This window comes from Mercenaria mercenaria, unplaced genomic scaffold (assembly GCF_021730395.1).
Source record: "Mercenaria mercenaria strain notata unplaced genomic scaffold, MADL_Memer_1 contig_4683, whole genome shotgun sequence".
In the NCBI taxonomy this organism is placed as follows: domain Eukaryota; kingdom Metazoa; phylum Mollusca; class Bivalvia; order Venerida; family Veneridae; genus Mercenaria; species Mercenaria mercenaria.
Genome location: NW_026462930.1, coordinates 1 through 16,386, shown reverse-complemented (window position 1 = coordinate 16,386; position 16,386 = coordinate 1). Strand labels below are relative to the sequence as shown.

The 16,386-nt window shown below is 37.5% G+C and overlaps 1 protein-coding gene across 1 annotated transcript in view; it reads left to right on the top strand.

The window, feature by feature from the left end:
• LOC128554065 (uncharacterized) overlaps positions 1-13,999 on the top strand; it is a gene marked incomplete at its 5' end in the record, with an annotated part of 48,727 nt that extends 34,728 nt beyond the window's left edge. The window contains one exon of the mRNA XM_053535282.1: positions 8,697-13,999. Coding sequence (XP_053391257.1) covers positions 8,697-8,902 — 206 coding nt within the window. The remainder of the gene's footprint in view (positions 1-8,696) is intronic.
• Positions 14,000-16,386: the final 2,387 nt, after the last annotated feature.

The window sequence follows — 16,386 nt, the reverse complement described above, 5'->3', positions numbered from 1 at the left end:
GTAATTTTTTCCGTTCTGACGTCACAAAATCGTAACTGACGTCCTAATCGTCAATTTCATTTCACTGAATTTTATACCATTGAGTAGTATTTTCTGTTTGCAAAATGAACATTATTTTGTATTTTTCATTTATACGACATTCAGAGCGCGGGAAAGGAGGAATGCCGAAAACACTCGGAACTCGGCGTTGCACGAAAAGTGACGTCAGGGGCCATGTTTGTGACATAATAGCACAAAACACGAACCATATGGCGAAAAAGTAAAACTGGAACTCAGTCGCATATATCCTGAATTTTGTACAGTATAAATTTCAGGACAATATTCGGCAAAAAAATTTGGGGCGCATTCCACCTTAAGTACCAAATGGAAGCGACTTTGAACTATCAAAATAGATTTTTTTTTTTGGAAAAAATCCTAGTTATTCAAAATCCAAAAGTTTGATAAGAACTAACTGAAACGATAAATTGCAGTTGATATCTGATTTACTATTCGTAAGTCCGGAACTGGGTTTTCCCAAATCCGTGTACAACAATACAAGTACCGCCAAACCTATCAAAGTTAATCATTTCTTTGAATTGACAATCAAAAGTGATAATATTTACTAGATTGGTATGTCAACGTCCTTGTGTATTAGAGTTACAAATAAGTTTTTAAGTTTTTAATTTGTGTTCGTGTGTCGATTTAATATCTTGACATACTTCTATGCTACATAACGCAAACTATTTTAAATGGTTAAATTGAACCTGCTGCGCATAAATGACGTAAACCGAGATTGAAGCGTCTTAATTCTTGAACCCATTTATATTAACCGTTAACAAGATCGTTCATTGTATGATAAATGATGAATCCCTCTATATTCACCTGAAATATTTGTGTGTATTAACATTTTATTGAAATCATGAAATTTAGCAGTGGGACCGGCTACTCGGCCAGTTTGAATTTCATTTTTAATTTGCGTATTAATTCTGAATTCAGTGAAACGTATTTTATCATTAATCCCCCGCCTTGGCGGAGGGATTATAGGAATGGGCTGCATCCGTCCTTCCGTCCGTAACAAAATCGTGTCCGGTCCATATCTCCTAAACCCCTTGAAGGATTTTCATGAAACTTGGGTCAAATGATCACCTCATCAAGACGATGTGCAGAACCCATGAGTCAGCCTTGTCGGTTCAAGGTCAAGGTCACAACTCAAGGTCAAAGGTTTGAGCCTGCCATTTTGTGTCCGCTCTATATCTCCTAAACCCCTTGAAGGAATTTTATAAAACTTGGGTCAAATGATCACCTCATCAAGACGATGTGCAGAACCCATGAGTCAGCCATGCCGGCTCAAGGTCAAGGTCACAACTCAAGGTCAAAGGTCTGAGCCTTCCATTTTGTGTCCGCTCTATATCTCTTAAACCCCTTGAAGGAATTTTATAAAACTTGGGTCAAATGATCACCTCATCAAGACGAAGTGCAGGACCCATGAGTCAGTCATGCCGGCTTAAGGTCAAGGTCAGAACTTAGGATCAAATGTTTGAGCCTTCCATATTGTGTCCGCTCTATATCTCCTAAACCCCTTGAAGGATTTTCATCAAACTTGGGTCAAACGATCACCTCATCAAGGGGATATGCAGAACTTATGAGTCAGCCATGTCGGCTCAAGGTCAAGGTCACAACTGAAGGTCAGAGGTTTGAGCCTTCCATTTCGTGTCCGCTCTATATCTCTTAAACCCCTTGAAGGAAGTTTATAAACTTTGGTCAAATGATAACCTCATCAGAACGATGTGCAGAAATTATGAGTCAACCATGCCAGCTCAAGGTCAAGGTCACAACTAAGGGTCGAAGGTTTGAGCCTTCCATTTGGTGTCCACTCTGTATCTCCTTAACCCCTTGAAGGATTTTCATCAAACTTGGGTCAAATGATCACCTCATCAAGAACTCATGAGTCAGCCATGTCAACTCATGGTCAAGGTCACAACTGAAGGTCAAAGGTTTCAGCTCTGTATCTCCTAAACCCCTTGAAGGATTTTCATGAAACTTTGGTCAAATGATCACCTCATCAAGACGTTGTGCAGAATTCATGAGTCAGCCATGTCAGTTCAAGGTCAAGGTCACAGCTAAAATCAAAGGTTTACCCTTTCACTATTCATAGCAGTGGCGGGGGATTTAGCTGTCTTTCATACTGCCTTGTTATTCTTAAACTGAACATAGCATTTCCATGAACGTAAAAGACATTTTGTTCAAGAGATAAGATGTTCCAATTGTTATGTTACCTAAACTGACCCCTGGCTTTGCCACGGAATCTGAGGAGTGACCGTGATCCCCTTTGGCGAAAGGAAGCTCGAAAAGATGAAGACTTTTGATTACTTAAGGCCTCACCAAATTAAAAAGTTGTTCATCGGATTTGCCGCTCGTATATTTTCAGAAACACAAACAAAATATTTTTTTTTTGTTTTTGGCTTGCGCTCGCCCCATTGAAAAAAATCAATCCAAATTTTTTTGGTGCGCTACTTTTTACGGACGTAAAAGTGTTTAAATGCTTTTAATTCCAGTCCCAGATTGTTCTCAAATGGATTTTAATCAAAATAAATACATACTATGCACACATCGTCTATAACAAATCATAACACTTATATTTAGTTGCATTAAAGTTATTTCCCCTTTATGCAATTACGCCATTTTCTTCAAATGTTTGCCAAATTCATGCTACAAAAATCGATTTATTTCATTGAAAACTGGATGAAGAAAAACATACTAATTTATTTGATAACATCAGTCTACATTATTTTGGTAAGGGTAAATACTTTTTGATGCATGTCACTTATCTGTTTTTCCTGTCCAAATGATCAGCATTTGCATACGAAAGTTGGTGGGGTAAGGAATTTACATTATGAGTTGTTTTCAGAACATTTTCGATTTTCAAATTTTCCAATCATTTAGTAGACTAATGTTTATGCACGTTAATCTCCATTTCAGACCTTAATTGAGACTTTGTTTCAACAAATTTAATATGTTATGAAAGTTTAAAGTTAGAAAAAGAGCTGTACATAAGACATCATGCTCGACTTTTCTGAATCAGAGCTTTGCCAGTAAAAGGGGCATAATAGTCAGAAGCTTTGAAAGTACAGAGCTATTGGTCATTATATAAACTTAATCAAACATTTTCTATGTTAAATAGGGGCATTACTCTGTCTAGATTCAGACTTAAGAGTATTGTTTCTCCTGGTGTAGACTTTGACAGTAAATAACTGTTCTAAGTTACAAATCAGAAGCTTTTATAGATCTAGTAACACTCACATAGATATTTGATGTATAAAAAACTTTGTAAAGTCAGCTAAGAATGCTACATTTTCATAGCAGTAAATATTCAAGTCACATATGTATGTGATAAGTATGGTGTAAGGTTATGCGTTGTTGTTTATTACATATTTCAAACAGCATTTTCAAAAACATGCATTATTTGATTACAGGATACTGTATGACAATGTTATTACCTTTTTTTCATGAGTTCGCTTTGTTGTGCGTCTGCAGATCAGATTTTCTCAATCACCGGGGACTTACTTTTTAATTTAAAAGGGCTATACATTCTATTTTAAGGTTCTTATTAGTCAGTTGAGAGCCAAATGAAGACAAATATATTTCTTCGCTCTTCGCTCGCTCCAGATTTTCTCAAAAACCCAAAAAATATTTAAATTATTTTTTCGCTCGCCGCCCCAATTTTTTCAGAAAAAAATCCGATGAACAACTTATCAATTTGGTTTGGCCTAAAGACTTGATATGCGTATTGAGATTTGTACACCTTACATCGTACAAAAAAACTGCAAATGAGCCACGTACGATTACATAAATTAGTCATAATACGTTTGCATAAAAACTGATTAGTTTGATTCCTGGTAACTGGTTTAACCTGCATGTAATAGCGCCATAAGTTATTGTTTGACTTAGACCATGGGGCTGAAGTGCTAGTTTGACGTAAAAGAAATGGTTCGTCATAACTCATAAGTTCTCCTAGCGCAATGCGCGATCTCTGAAGTTATACATATAATGCAATATCTCATCAATTTTGTAAGAATTCCTATACTGAAACGTAGGTGATAGATGCATTAGTCCATTTCTAGTAACTATTCAGATAACTACCAAACCTTTGCAAAAATACGGACAATTTGACTGCGCCTTTCGGTTGTAATACTTCATTTATCTACTCGCATGTACACTTAATTAAAGCTGACACGTGAGTCGCTAAGTAAACATCTGTCAAGCGTAAAGTTTGTCAAGAAATGTCACATACAGTTCAATTACTAGGTCAATCGTGTTTACATTTCTCTACTTGCAAAATAACCTTTCTAATTTTTGATTGTTTTGTTTTAGCTTGAGCTCACATTTTTCTTATAGTAAAATATGGAAGCCGTAGTTAGGGTTACAAAAACGCAGTCTGTAATGTTTACAAACATGATGTTTACAAAAACGAACTGTAGTTAGAAACCCGCTCTAGTCCTACCTTTTAACCTTAAATTGCCACTGAGAAAGCATGGAAATCCTGACTATGAACAGAGACGCCTGTCAGAACAGAGTCCATTAAATCAAATTATACATTTGTGTAAATAAAATACCTGTGATTTTGCGAGCTAAGTGTAGCACGTGGCCGTTAACTGTTACCTGATGTCACCAAGAATTACATACACAGCAAAATTTGAATAGCCGCGGAGCAGGGTTTACTGATATTTTATGCCAAAATAGAGTCTTGAAAACGGATAACTTGCAGGCGCGTGCGTAGCTAATATATTTGCCTCGCCACACCCCATTCGTGAATATTATCATAAGACCTAAGGAATTATGTTTGAACAACAATCTGTGATATTATTATCCGACATACCGGCAGAAGATTGGTAACACCGTCAACAACATTCTCTTCCAAAGCATCTGCGCCTAGATTCCCTCTCAACATTGTCCTGAGGATCATACTGCAGAATATTTCTGTTGCAAGGATTCCTCCGAAGTATCAGTTCCCGCCTTCGACCACGAGGCATTGCAATGATAATTCAAACATGTAAATAGTTTTGACGTTACCGACGGTGTAGCTAGCCAAATGTGAGAGAACTGCACGAGATTATTGGTATTTATATTATATCGACTGGGTACCAGTATCAATAGGAACCAGTTCAGATCAGCCAAGTGTAACAATATCCATGACACGTTTATCTAGCAAAAAACAGACGACAATTTAACATACTAGCAGACAGTAATTAATAAGCAACAATTTGAGAAAAAATAAATTAAATTATTTTAATTCTAAAATAATTTCCATTATTTAAGAAATAATAAATTTGTTCCTATATTTTATCAGTTAATAAAATATGGGCAGGAGTTTGGATGCGTAATAACTAAATCACGAGTGCGTAGCACGAGTGATTTAATTATTCGCATCCAAACGACTGCCCATGTTTTATTAATTGATAAAATTATTGGAACATATTTATTATTTCGATTCTAACAACGCAAATAATTCGCATTTTAAAGTACTACATTTTCAGCGTAATACGTCATTCGGGTCATATGCTGTTACAATTCACCCCCTATGGTTAGAAAGTGTTGCATAGCTAATGGAACGTATAGATATTTGTTTCTTTTTTATCAGAATTTTGAGAAGTATTTATAAATTAGTAATCTAACAGCTCGCAAACTAATTATGAACAGAATCATCAAAATAGGCGAGTTGACCCTGTGTTACCAGTGACGAGCTTAACTTCTATATGACATCACATCATTATGACGTAATACTTTATGACGTCACCGCTGAATCATAATTAAGCTAATTGAATTCGCTCGTAGAGATCAGAACGTGTTTTACGGACCTACACATAAGTCAGTATGACTTTTTATTATATTTATGTTTTTGAAATGCTGTTTTCAACCGTTTGGCTCTGAAATAATTCGTATGTAATGGAACTGAAGTAGAATCTCTGATGCTACAATCATAGGGGGGTGAAATGTAACAGCCAACCATATTTTATCGTAGAATCATGTATAGGCGATTTCGCTATATGTTTATATAGCAATTGCTGCGGATCGTGTTAGAATTTAAGATCCGAAACCTTTCTGGAAATGATACAGCAAAAGCAAAATTCTGAACGGTCCAATTCAAGTTCTTTTTTTTTTTTCCACTGCTTTTTTAGCTCACCTGTCACAAAGTGACAAGGTGAGCTTTTGTGATCGCGCAGTGTCCGTCGCCCGTGCGTGCGTGCGTAAACTTTTGCTTGTGACCACTCTAGAGGTAACATTTTTCATGGGATCTTTATGAAAGTTGGTCAGAATGTTCACCTTGATGATATCAAGGTCAAGTTCGAAACTGGGTCACGTGCCATCAAAAACTAGGTCAGTAGGTCTAAAAATAGTAAAACCTTGTGACCCCTCTAGAGGCCATATATTTCACAAAATCTTCATGAAAATTTGTCAGAATGTTCACCTTGATGATATCTAGATCAAGTTCGAAACTGGGTCACGTGCCGTCAAAAACTAGGTCAGTAGGTCAAATAATAGAAAAACCTTGTGACCTCTCTAAAGGCCATATTTTTCATGGGATCTGTATGAAAGTTGGTCTGAATGTTCATCTTGATGATATCTAGGTCAAGTTTGAAACTGGGTCACGTGGGATCAAAAACTAGGTCAGTAGGTCTAAAAATAGAAAAACCTTGTGAATGGATCTTCATAAAAATTGGTCAGAATGTTCATCTTGATGATATCTAGGTCAAGTTAGAAAGTGGGTCATGTGTCATCAAAAAGTAGATCAGTAGGTCAGATAATGAAAAAACCTTGTGACCTCTCTAGAGGTCGTGTTTTTTATGGGATCTGTATGAAAGTTGGTCTGAATGTTTATCTTGATGATATATAGGTCAGGTTTGAAACTGGGTCAACTGCGATCAAAAACTAGGTCAGTAGGTCTTAAAATAGAAAAACCTTGTGACCTCTCTAGAGGCCATACCCTTGAATGGATCTTCATGAAAATTGGTCAGAATGTTCACCTTGATGATATCTAGGTCAAGTTTGAAACTGGGTCACATGCCTTCAAAAACTAGGTCAGTAGGTCAAATAATAAAAAAAACCTTGTGACCTCTCTAGAGGCCATACTTTTCATGGGATCTGTATGAAAGTTGGTCTGAATGTTCATCTTGATGATATCTAGGTCAAGTTTGAAACTGGGTCAACTGCGGTCAAAAACTAGGTCATTAGTTCTAAAATTTGAAAAATCTTTTGACCTCTCTAGAGGCCATATTTTTCAATGGATCTTCATGAAAATTGGTCAGGATTTTTTGTCTTGATGATATCTAGGTCAAGTTCAAAACTGGGTCACATGAGCTCAAAAACTAGGTCACTTTGTCAAATAATAGAAAAAACGACGTCATGCTCAAAACTGGGTCATGTGGGAACAGGTGAGCGATTCAGGACCATCATGGTCCTCTTGTTTTCTCTGCTAGGTTTAGAGTCAAATCAACACAATATGAGCCATATTGTTACTTCACTTTATATTTAATTATGCCCCCCTTCAAAGAAGGTATATTGTTTTGCAGATGTCGGTCGGTCTGTCTGTTGTATGTAGACCAATCTGTTTCCGGATGATAACTCAAGAAAGCTTGGGCTCAGGGTCATGAAAGTTGATAGGATGGTTGGTCATAACCAGCAGATAATCCCTATTTTGAGATCAGTAGGTCAAAGTTCAAGGTCACAGTGACCCAGAACAGTTAAACGGTTTTTAGATGATAACTGAAGAACGCTTGGGCCTATGACCATGAAAGTTGATAGGGAGGTTGGTCATAACCAGCAGATGACCCCTGTTGATTTTGAGATCAGTAGGTCAAAGGTCAAGGTCACAGTGACCCAGACTATTTTAATGATTTCCGGGTGATAAGTGAAGAACGCTTGGGCCTAGGATCATGAAAGTTGATAGGGTGGTTGATCATGACCAGCAGGTGACCCTTATTGATTTTGAGGTCTGTAGGCCAAATGTAACGGACAGGACACTGTGACCCAGAACAGTAAAATAGTTTCCAGACGATAACTTGAAAACGCTTAGGCCTATGATCACAAAAATGTAATAGGGCGGTTGATCATGACCAGAAGATGAACCCTAATGATTTTGAGGTCAGTAGGTCAGAGGTCAAGGTTAAAGTGATCTGGAACAGTTGTATGTGTCTGGACGATTACTTGGGAATGCTTGGGCTTAGGATCATGAAACTTAATAGGGATATTTATCATAACCAGCAGATGACTCCTGTTGATTTTTAGGTCAGTAGATCAAAGGTCAAGGTCACTTTGACTAAGAACAGTAGAACTTTTGTGCACAGTGACCAGATAATTTCTGTTCCTTGTGCAATTACTGAATGCATCAAGGGGGCAGCTCTTTTTGGTTTAGAAGTAGTTGGCAAATCGTTGTGATCCATTTTTATCAAGACTTATACTTCTCGATATTCCATATTTCAAACTAAGCACATTTGTATTGTCTTTAAGTTAGTTGTTTTCATTCATTCCTAGATGAGCCAAATTTTATCAATGTTACATTATGGACTGGTTGCAGTGACTTCTATTTGACACCAATCTTTCCATTTTGTATCGTTTACAAACATGAGTTAAAAGCACATAACGGTACTCTTATTGTATAATCACATTATAGTCTACCCGCTTAAATCCAAAGAATAAAGATAAAATATTTTTGTTTGTAGAAAATTCAGAAGAAATGGTGTGTAATCGTATTGCCTCCTTAATGAAGAATATTTCTAACGAAATGAAACCGGAAAAAGAGGAAACACCACATCAAACCATTAACCAGGAAAACACATCTGCAAGTGAAACTAAGGTTAATGATCAAAAGGACATCACAGTCAAACAACCCGCGGCAAATCTAGGTAACACTATGCTCCACGGTTAGAGGAATGCCAAAAACCCTTCATAATAAACTTGTACTTGAACTCTATACTCCTTTTTCATTTTATAGGTGTGGGGCCAATATGGTCTACCATGCACCCTCCCCTAGACTTTTTAGCTCACCTGAGCACAAAGTGCTCAAGGTGAGCTTTTGTGATCACCCTGTGTCCGTCTCCGTCACTGTCAGTCATCCGTCGTCAACAATTTGACTGTTAACACTCTAGAGGTCACAATTCTGGCCCAAACTTTATGAAACTTGGTCAGAATGTTACCTTCAATAAAATCTTGGATGAGTTCGATATTGGGTCATCTGGGGTCAAAAAACAAGGTCACCAGGTCAGATCAAAGGAAAAGCTTGTTAACACTCTAGAGGTCACAATTTTGGCCCAATCTTAATGAAGCTTAGTCAGAATGTTACCCTCAATAAAATCTTGGACAAGATTGATATTGGGTTATCTGGGGTCAAAAACTAGGTCACAAGTTCAAATCAAATGAAAAGCTTGTTAACACTAGATGTCACAATTTTGACCCAATCTTAATGAAACTTGGTCGGAATGTTACCCTCAATAAAATCTTAGAAGAGTTTGATATTGGATCATCTGGGGTCAAAAACTAGGTCACAAGGTCAAATCAAAGGAAAAGCTTGTTAACACTGTAGAGGCCACATTTATGGCCATATCTTAATGAAACTATCTTGATGATCTTTAGGTCAATAGGTCAGGTGAGCAATACAGGGCCTTCATGGCCCTCTTGTTTTCATAGGTACCAAATTGTTCGGCAGGACCAACTCTTTCAAAATAAAGAATGTTCCCATGAAAAAAGTCTTTTGAACTATATAAGATTTCACTGTTTTCATGGCAACCGTACATTTTAGCTCACCTGAGCCAAAGCCTCATCGTGAGCTTTTGTGACCGCTTAATGTCCGTCGTCCGTCCGTCAACATTTTCTAAAAAAAAATCTTTTTGAATACCACTGGACAGAATTACATCAAACTTCACTGGAATGATCCTTGGGTAGTCCCCTTACAAAATTATCCAAAGAATTGAATTCCATGCAGAACTCTGGTTGCCGTGGCAACCCAAATGAAAAACTTGAAAAATCTTCTTGTCCAAAACTGCAAGGCGTAGAGCCTTGATATTTGGCATGTGACATCATCTAATTGTCCTCTATGAAGATTGTTCAAATTATGCCCCTGAAAAGAGGCCCCATCCCGGGGGTCCCAAGTTTTACATAGACTTATACAGGAAAAAAACCTTTAAAAATCTTCTTGTCTAAAACCACAAGACCTAGGCCTTTGATATTTGGTATGTAGCATTGCCTTGAGGTCCTCTACCAAAATTTTAAAAATTATAACCCTGGGTTGAAAAGAGGCCCTGCCCTGGGGGGTCTCAAGTTTTACATAGATTTTATAGGAAAAAACTTTAGAAACCTTCTTGCCTGAAACTGCAAGGCCTAAATTATGCTTTTGATATTTGGTATGTTGCATTGCCTTGTGGTCCTCTACCAAAATTGTTTAAATTATGCCCCTGGGGTGAAAAGAGGACCTGCCCTGGGGGTCCCAAATTTAACATAGACTTATATAGGGGAAAAAAATCTTCTTGTCTGAAAGTTTTAGGCCTAGGCCTTTGATATTTGGTATGTAGCATTGCCTAGTGGATGTCTAACAAGATGTTCAAATGATGCCTCTATGATGAAAAGAGGCCCCTCCCAGGGGGTCACTTGTTATATGAGTTAAAAAGGGATAAATACTTCAAAAAATTTCCGATCATATTTTCTAGACTGTATAATTATTATTACCTGATGACCCCAAGTGATTAGGGTCATGTGACCTTGACCTACTGACCTACTTTCTTGTTTTCAGTTTTTGTGATCGCCTTGTGTCCGTCGTCCGTCATCGTGAACAATTTGACTTTTAACACTCTAGAGGTCACAAATTTGGCCCAATTTTAATGAAACTTGGTCAGAATATTACCCTTAATAAAATCTTGAACGAGATCGATATTGGGTCATCTGGGGTTAAAAACTAGGTCACCAGGTTAAATCAAAGGAAAAGCTTGTTAACACTCTGGAGGCCACATTTATGACTCTATCTTCGTGGAACTTGGTCAGAATATTTATCTTGATGATTCCTAGGCCAAGTTTTAATCTGGGCCATGCCGGGTCAAAAACTAGGTCATTAGGTTAGATCAAAGGAAAATCTGGTTAACACTCTAGATACCACATTTTAAGTTTGAAATCCATGAGAAGTTGTCAGAATGTTTGTCATGATGACCTCTAGGTCAAGTTCGAATCTGGGTTATGTGAGGTTAAAAACTAGGTCACCCAGTCAAATTAAAGGAAAAGCTTGTTAACACTGTAGAGGCCACATTTTTGACCATATCGTCATGAAACTTGGTCAGAATGTTTATCTTGATGATCTTTAGGTCAAGATTGAATCTGGGTCATGCTGGGTCAAAAACTAGGTTTGTAGGCCAGATCAAAGGAAGATCTTGTTAACTATCTAGATACCACATTTTAAGTTTGAAACTTGAGTATTGGTCAGAATGTTTGTCTTGATGATTTCTATGTCAGGTTTGAATCTTGGTCATATGGGTTTAAAAACTAGGTCATGAAGTCAAATTAAAGGAAAAGCTTCTTAACACTCCTGAGGCCAAATTTATCACCCTATCTTCATGAAACTTGGTCAGAATGTTTATCTTGATAACCTCTAGGCCAGGTTTGAATCTGAGTCATGTGGGGTCAAACTAGGTCACCCTATCAAATCAAAGGAAAAGCTTGTTAACACTCAAAGAAGCCATATTTATGAACCCATCTTCATGAATCTTGGTCAAAATGTTTATCTTGATCATCTTCAGGCCAATTTTGAATCTGGGTCATTTGGGTCAAAAACTAGGACACTAGGTCAGATCAAAGGAAAATCTTGTTAACACTGTAGGGGCCACATTTTTTATTCAATCTTCATAAAACTTGGTCAGAATGTTTGATATCATGATGGTGGGCTATTCAAATCACTCTGCGTCCATGGTCCATCCGTCCGTCAGTTAACAATTTCTTGTTATCGCATTTTCTCAGAAACTACTAGGGGGATTTTGACCAAACTTTGTCAGAATGATGTATTGGTACCCTAGTTGTATCCCCCTGAAAATCAGACTGGTTCAACAATTTTTGAGTGAGTGATGGCCCTTTGTTTATCTTTATAATTTACATAGATTTAAATAGGGAAACATTTTGAAAATATTCATGTCCAAAACCACAGGGCCTAGGACTTTGATATTTGGTATGAAGCATCATCTAGTGGTCCTCTACCAAGATGATTCAAATTATATCCCTTGGGTCAAATGTGGCCCCGCCCCGGGGTCACAAGTTTTATATAGACTTACATAGGGAAAAACTTTGAGAAACCTCTTGTCCAAAACCACAGGGTTTAGGGCTTTGATATTTTGCATGTGACATCATCTAGTGGTCTTCTACTAAGAGTGTTCAAATTATCCCCCTAGGGACAAATATGGCCCCGCCCCGGGGTCACATGGTTTATAAAGACTTATATAGAAAAAAACTTTGAAAAACTTCTTGTCCAAAACCACAGGACCTAGGGCTTTTATATTTTGTGTGTGACATCATCTAGTAGTCTTCTACTAAGGTTGTTCAAATTATCCCCCTAGGATCAAATATTGCCCCGCCCTGGGGGTCACATCTTTTACAAAGACTTATATAGGGAAAAAACTTTGAAAATCTTCTTGTCCAAACCACAAAGCCTAGGGCTTTGATATTTGCTATGTAGCATCATCTCGTGGTTCTCTACAAAGTTTGTTCAAATTATCTCCCTAGGGTCAAATATGGCCCGCCCCGGGGGTCACATGTTCATATAGACTTATATAGAGAAAAGCTTTTAAAATCTTCTTGTCAATAACCTACAACATTCAGATTTGGACCACATGTATAGTTTTAAGTGGCAAGATGAACATTGACATGAGTTGACCTTGATTTTGACCTAGGGGCCTCCGTGACCGAGTGGTTAAGGTCGCTGCCTTCAAATCACTTGCCCCTCATTGATGTTGGTTCGAGCCTCACTCGGGGCGTTGAATTCTTCTAGTGAGGAAGCCATCCAGCTGGCTTATGGAAGGTCGGTGGTTCTACCCAGGTGCCCGCTCGTGATGAAATAATGCACGGAGGGGCACCTGGGGTCTTCCTTCACCATCAAAGCTGGTACGTCGCCATATGACCTATAATTGTGTCGGTGCGACGTTAAACCCAACAAAATAAATAAAATAAAATTGATTTTGACCTAGTGACCTACTTTCACATTTCTGTAGCTACAGCCTTCAAATTTGGACCACATGCATAGTTTTGTGCACCGGAAAAAACTGACCTTGACATTGACCTAGTGACCAATTTTCACATTTTTGAAGGTACAGGCTTGAAATTTAGACCACATGCATAGTTTTGTGTTCCGAAATGAAATTTGACCTAGTGACCTACTTTCGCATTTCTCAAGCTACAGCCATCAAATTTGGACCACATGCATAGTTTTGTGTACCGAAAAAACTTTGACCTTGACATTGACCTAGTGACCTCCTTTCACACTTATCAAGCTACAGCCTTCAAATTTGGACCACATGCATAGTTTTGTGTACCGAAATGAACTTTGATCTTGAGATTGACCTAGTGACCTACTTTCACATTTCTCAACCTATAGGCTTCAAATTTGGATCACATGCATATTTTTGTGTTCTGAATAAAAATTTGACATTGGTTTTGATCTATTATCTACTTTCACATTTCTCAAGCTGCAGCCTCCATATTTGAAGCACATGCATAGTTTTGTATACCGAAATGAACTTTGACCTTGAAGTTGATCTTGTGACCTACTTTCACATTTCTCAAGCTACAGCTTTCAAATTTGGACCACATGCATGGACCACATGCACAGTGATGTGTACTGAAATGAAATTTGACCTTGATTTTGACCTTGAGCTAGTCTTGAAATTTGGAACAATCAAAAATGGCTCAATGGTGGGCGCCAAGATCACTCTGTGATCTCTTGTTTAAATTATTATGATTAAAGTACCCTGTTCCGGGGTCCTTTAACGTGACAGAACAACTGACTGTGTATAATTTCATAAAAGTGAAAGTTCGGTTCTGCATGTTTGGTAGATGATTTTATACTCAAATAAATCTTGTTCAAGCACTTTCTTGTTGCAAACTTTAAGCAATTTCGGACGCAAACATATACTTGGAAAATAGTGTCCAACACCAAATTTGTCCTGACCAGGGTTGTACATTTTGTGCAGCATCACGCGGCCCTTTGGTGTTTGTTTTGATAAAAACCTTGTAATATTTTTGTGAAACTTGGTATGGAGTAATGCGTGACTAACAATTGAATGTACTGACTTTATTAAAATCTATAAAATGATCTCGTTGAAAATAATTGCATTGTCCTTTCCATATTTTAGGTTGAAGACGCGTTTCCATCATGCCAAGCTATACATAGGTCCTTAAATTTAGCAAACAGAAAGCAAGAAAGTGTTATGGACAGCACATATGAAGAGGTGCCGGATATGCATATTTGAAAAAGGAGATACACTTTTTCCACTCTAAGATTCGTATAATGCAGATTTTCGTCTAAGAGGCTCATGACATTTTTGCCTTCAGAAACTACAAAACGAAATTGTTTTACAAATAATGAATGATGGGCTGTCTAAAATATAGAGAGGAAACAGTGGAAACTAAAACAAACTAAAAAAACGTTTGCAAAACGATTTCTGAAATGAGGTATTCTCAAGAAACTAAAGAATTCTTTTGGGCATGACAGAGATTATTTGTCAGATTAAGGCGTGGCTTTGCCCGTCCACCTATGCAGTTGGTGATCAATTGGAACGAGGGATTCTAATAGAAAACATAGAAATTGATGGCAAAGTAATGAAAGATACATTGTTCACGATAATGTTCGATGGGAAAAAATAACATCAAACTCGGCCGACATTTCTAAATTTTCTTTAAGATTCCTTTTTTCCAATTTATCACTACCAAATGCAATTGACTTTGGTCTGAAATTGTTCAATACTCTGTCTGACGGAACAAGTCGATTAATGTCAGATGGATTGTAGTAACCTACTGTAGTTTTTCCTTTTTGAACAATCCCCTGATGGTCAAAGCCACGCATGAATCTGACAAATTATCTTCCTAATAATCCCTGTCCTGACCAAAAGAATTCTTTAGTTTCTTGAGAATACCTCATTCCAGAAATCGTTTTGCAAACGTACCATTGTAAGGTACCTTTGAACAATTTAAATAAAATAATTGTTGTAGACTATTTCCCATCCCGTACCAAACGTGACAAAAGTGAATTCGCCTCATTAATTTCATCTATAGTTTGTTGATATTCTTCATTTTAATCAACGCCGGTATATATATGATTGTTGGCTGAAGGTACACTGTCAATTGTTACAATTTCTTCTTCCAACTTATTTGAATAATTTTCGCTTCCAAAATTTAACAGTCTTTTATAGTTCCCACTGATTCCTCTTATCAATACCACATACACTTAGGACAGACCATCGTATATTTTTAGCCCACCATCTTCAGATGGTGGGCTATTCAAATCACTCTGCGTCCGTGGTCCGTCGTCCTTGCGTCCGTTAACAATTTCTCGTTAACGCATCTCCTCAGAAACCTCAGGGGCAATTTTGACCAAACTTTGTCAGAATGCTGTATTGGTACCCTAGTTTTGTCCCCCTGAAAATCAGACTGGTTAAACATTTTTTGAGTGGGTTAATGCCTTTTGTTTATTTTTATAATTTACTTAGAATTATATAGGGAAAATTTTTGAAAATCTTCTTGTTCAAAACCACAGGGCCTAGGACTTTGATATTTGGTATGTAGCATCATCTAGTGGTCCTCTACCAAGATTGTCCAAATTATTTCCCTAGGATCAAATATGGCTCCAGCCCAGGGGTCGTATGGTTTATATAGACTTATAAAAGGAAAGACTTTTAAAATCTTCTTGTCATTACCTACAACATTCAGATTTGGACCTTATGTATAGTTTTGAGTGGCTAGATGAACCTTGACAAGAGTTGACCTTGATCTTGACCTGATGACCTACTTTCACATTTCTGTAGCTACAGCCTTCAAATTTGGACTACATGCATAGGTTTGTGTACCAAAATGAACTATGACCTTGAGATTGACCTATGGACCTGTTTTACATTTCTCAAGCTACAGGCTTCAAATCTGGACCACATGCATAGTTTGTGTTCCAAAATGAAATTTGACCTTGATTCTTACCTAGTACCTACTTCCACATTTCTCAAGCTACAGCTTTCAAATTTGAAGCACATGCATAGCTTTATGTACAGAAATGACCTTTGACCTTGAAATTGATCAAGTGATCTACTACCACATTTCTCAAGCTACAGCTTAAAATTTTGACCACATGCACAGTTTTGTGTACCGAAATTAACTTTGACCTTGATTTTGTCCTTGATC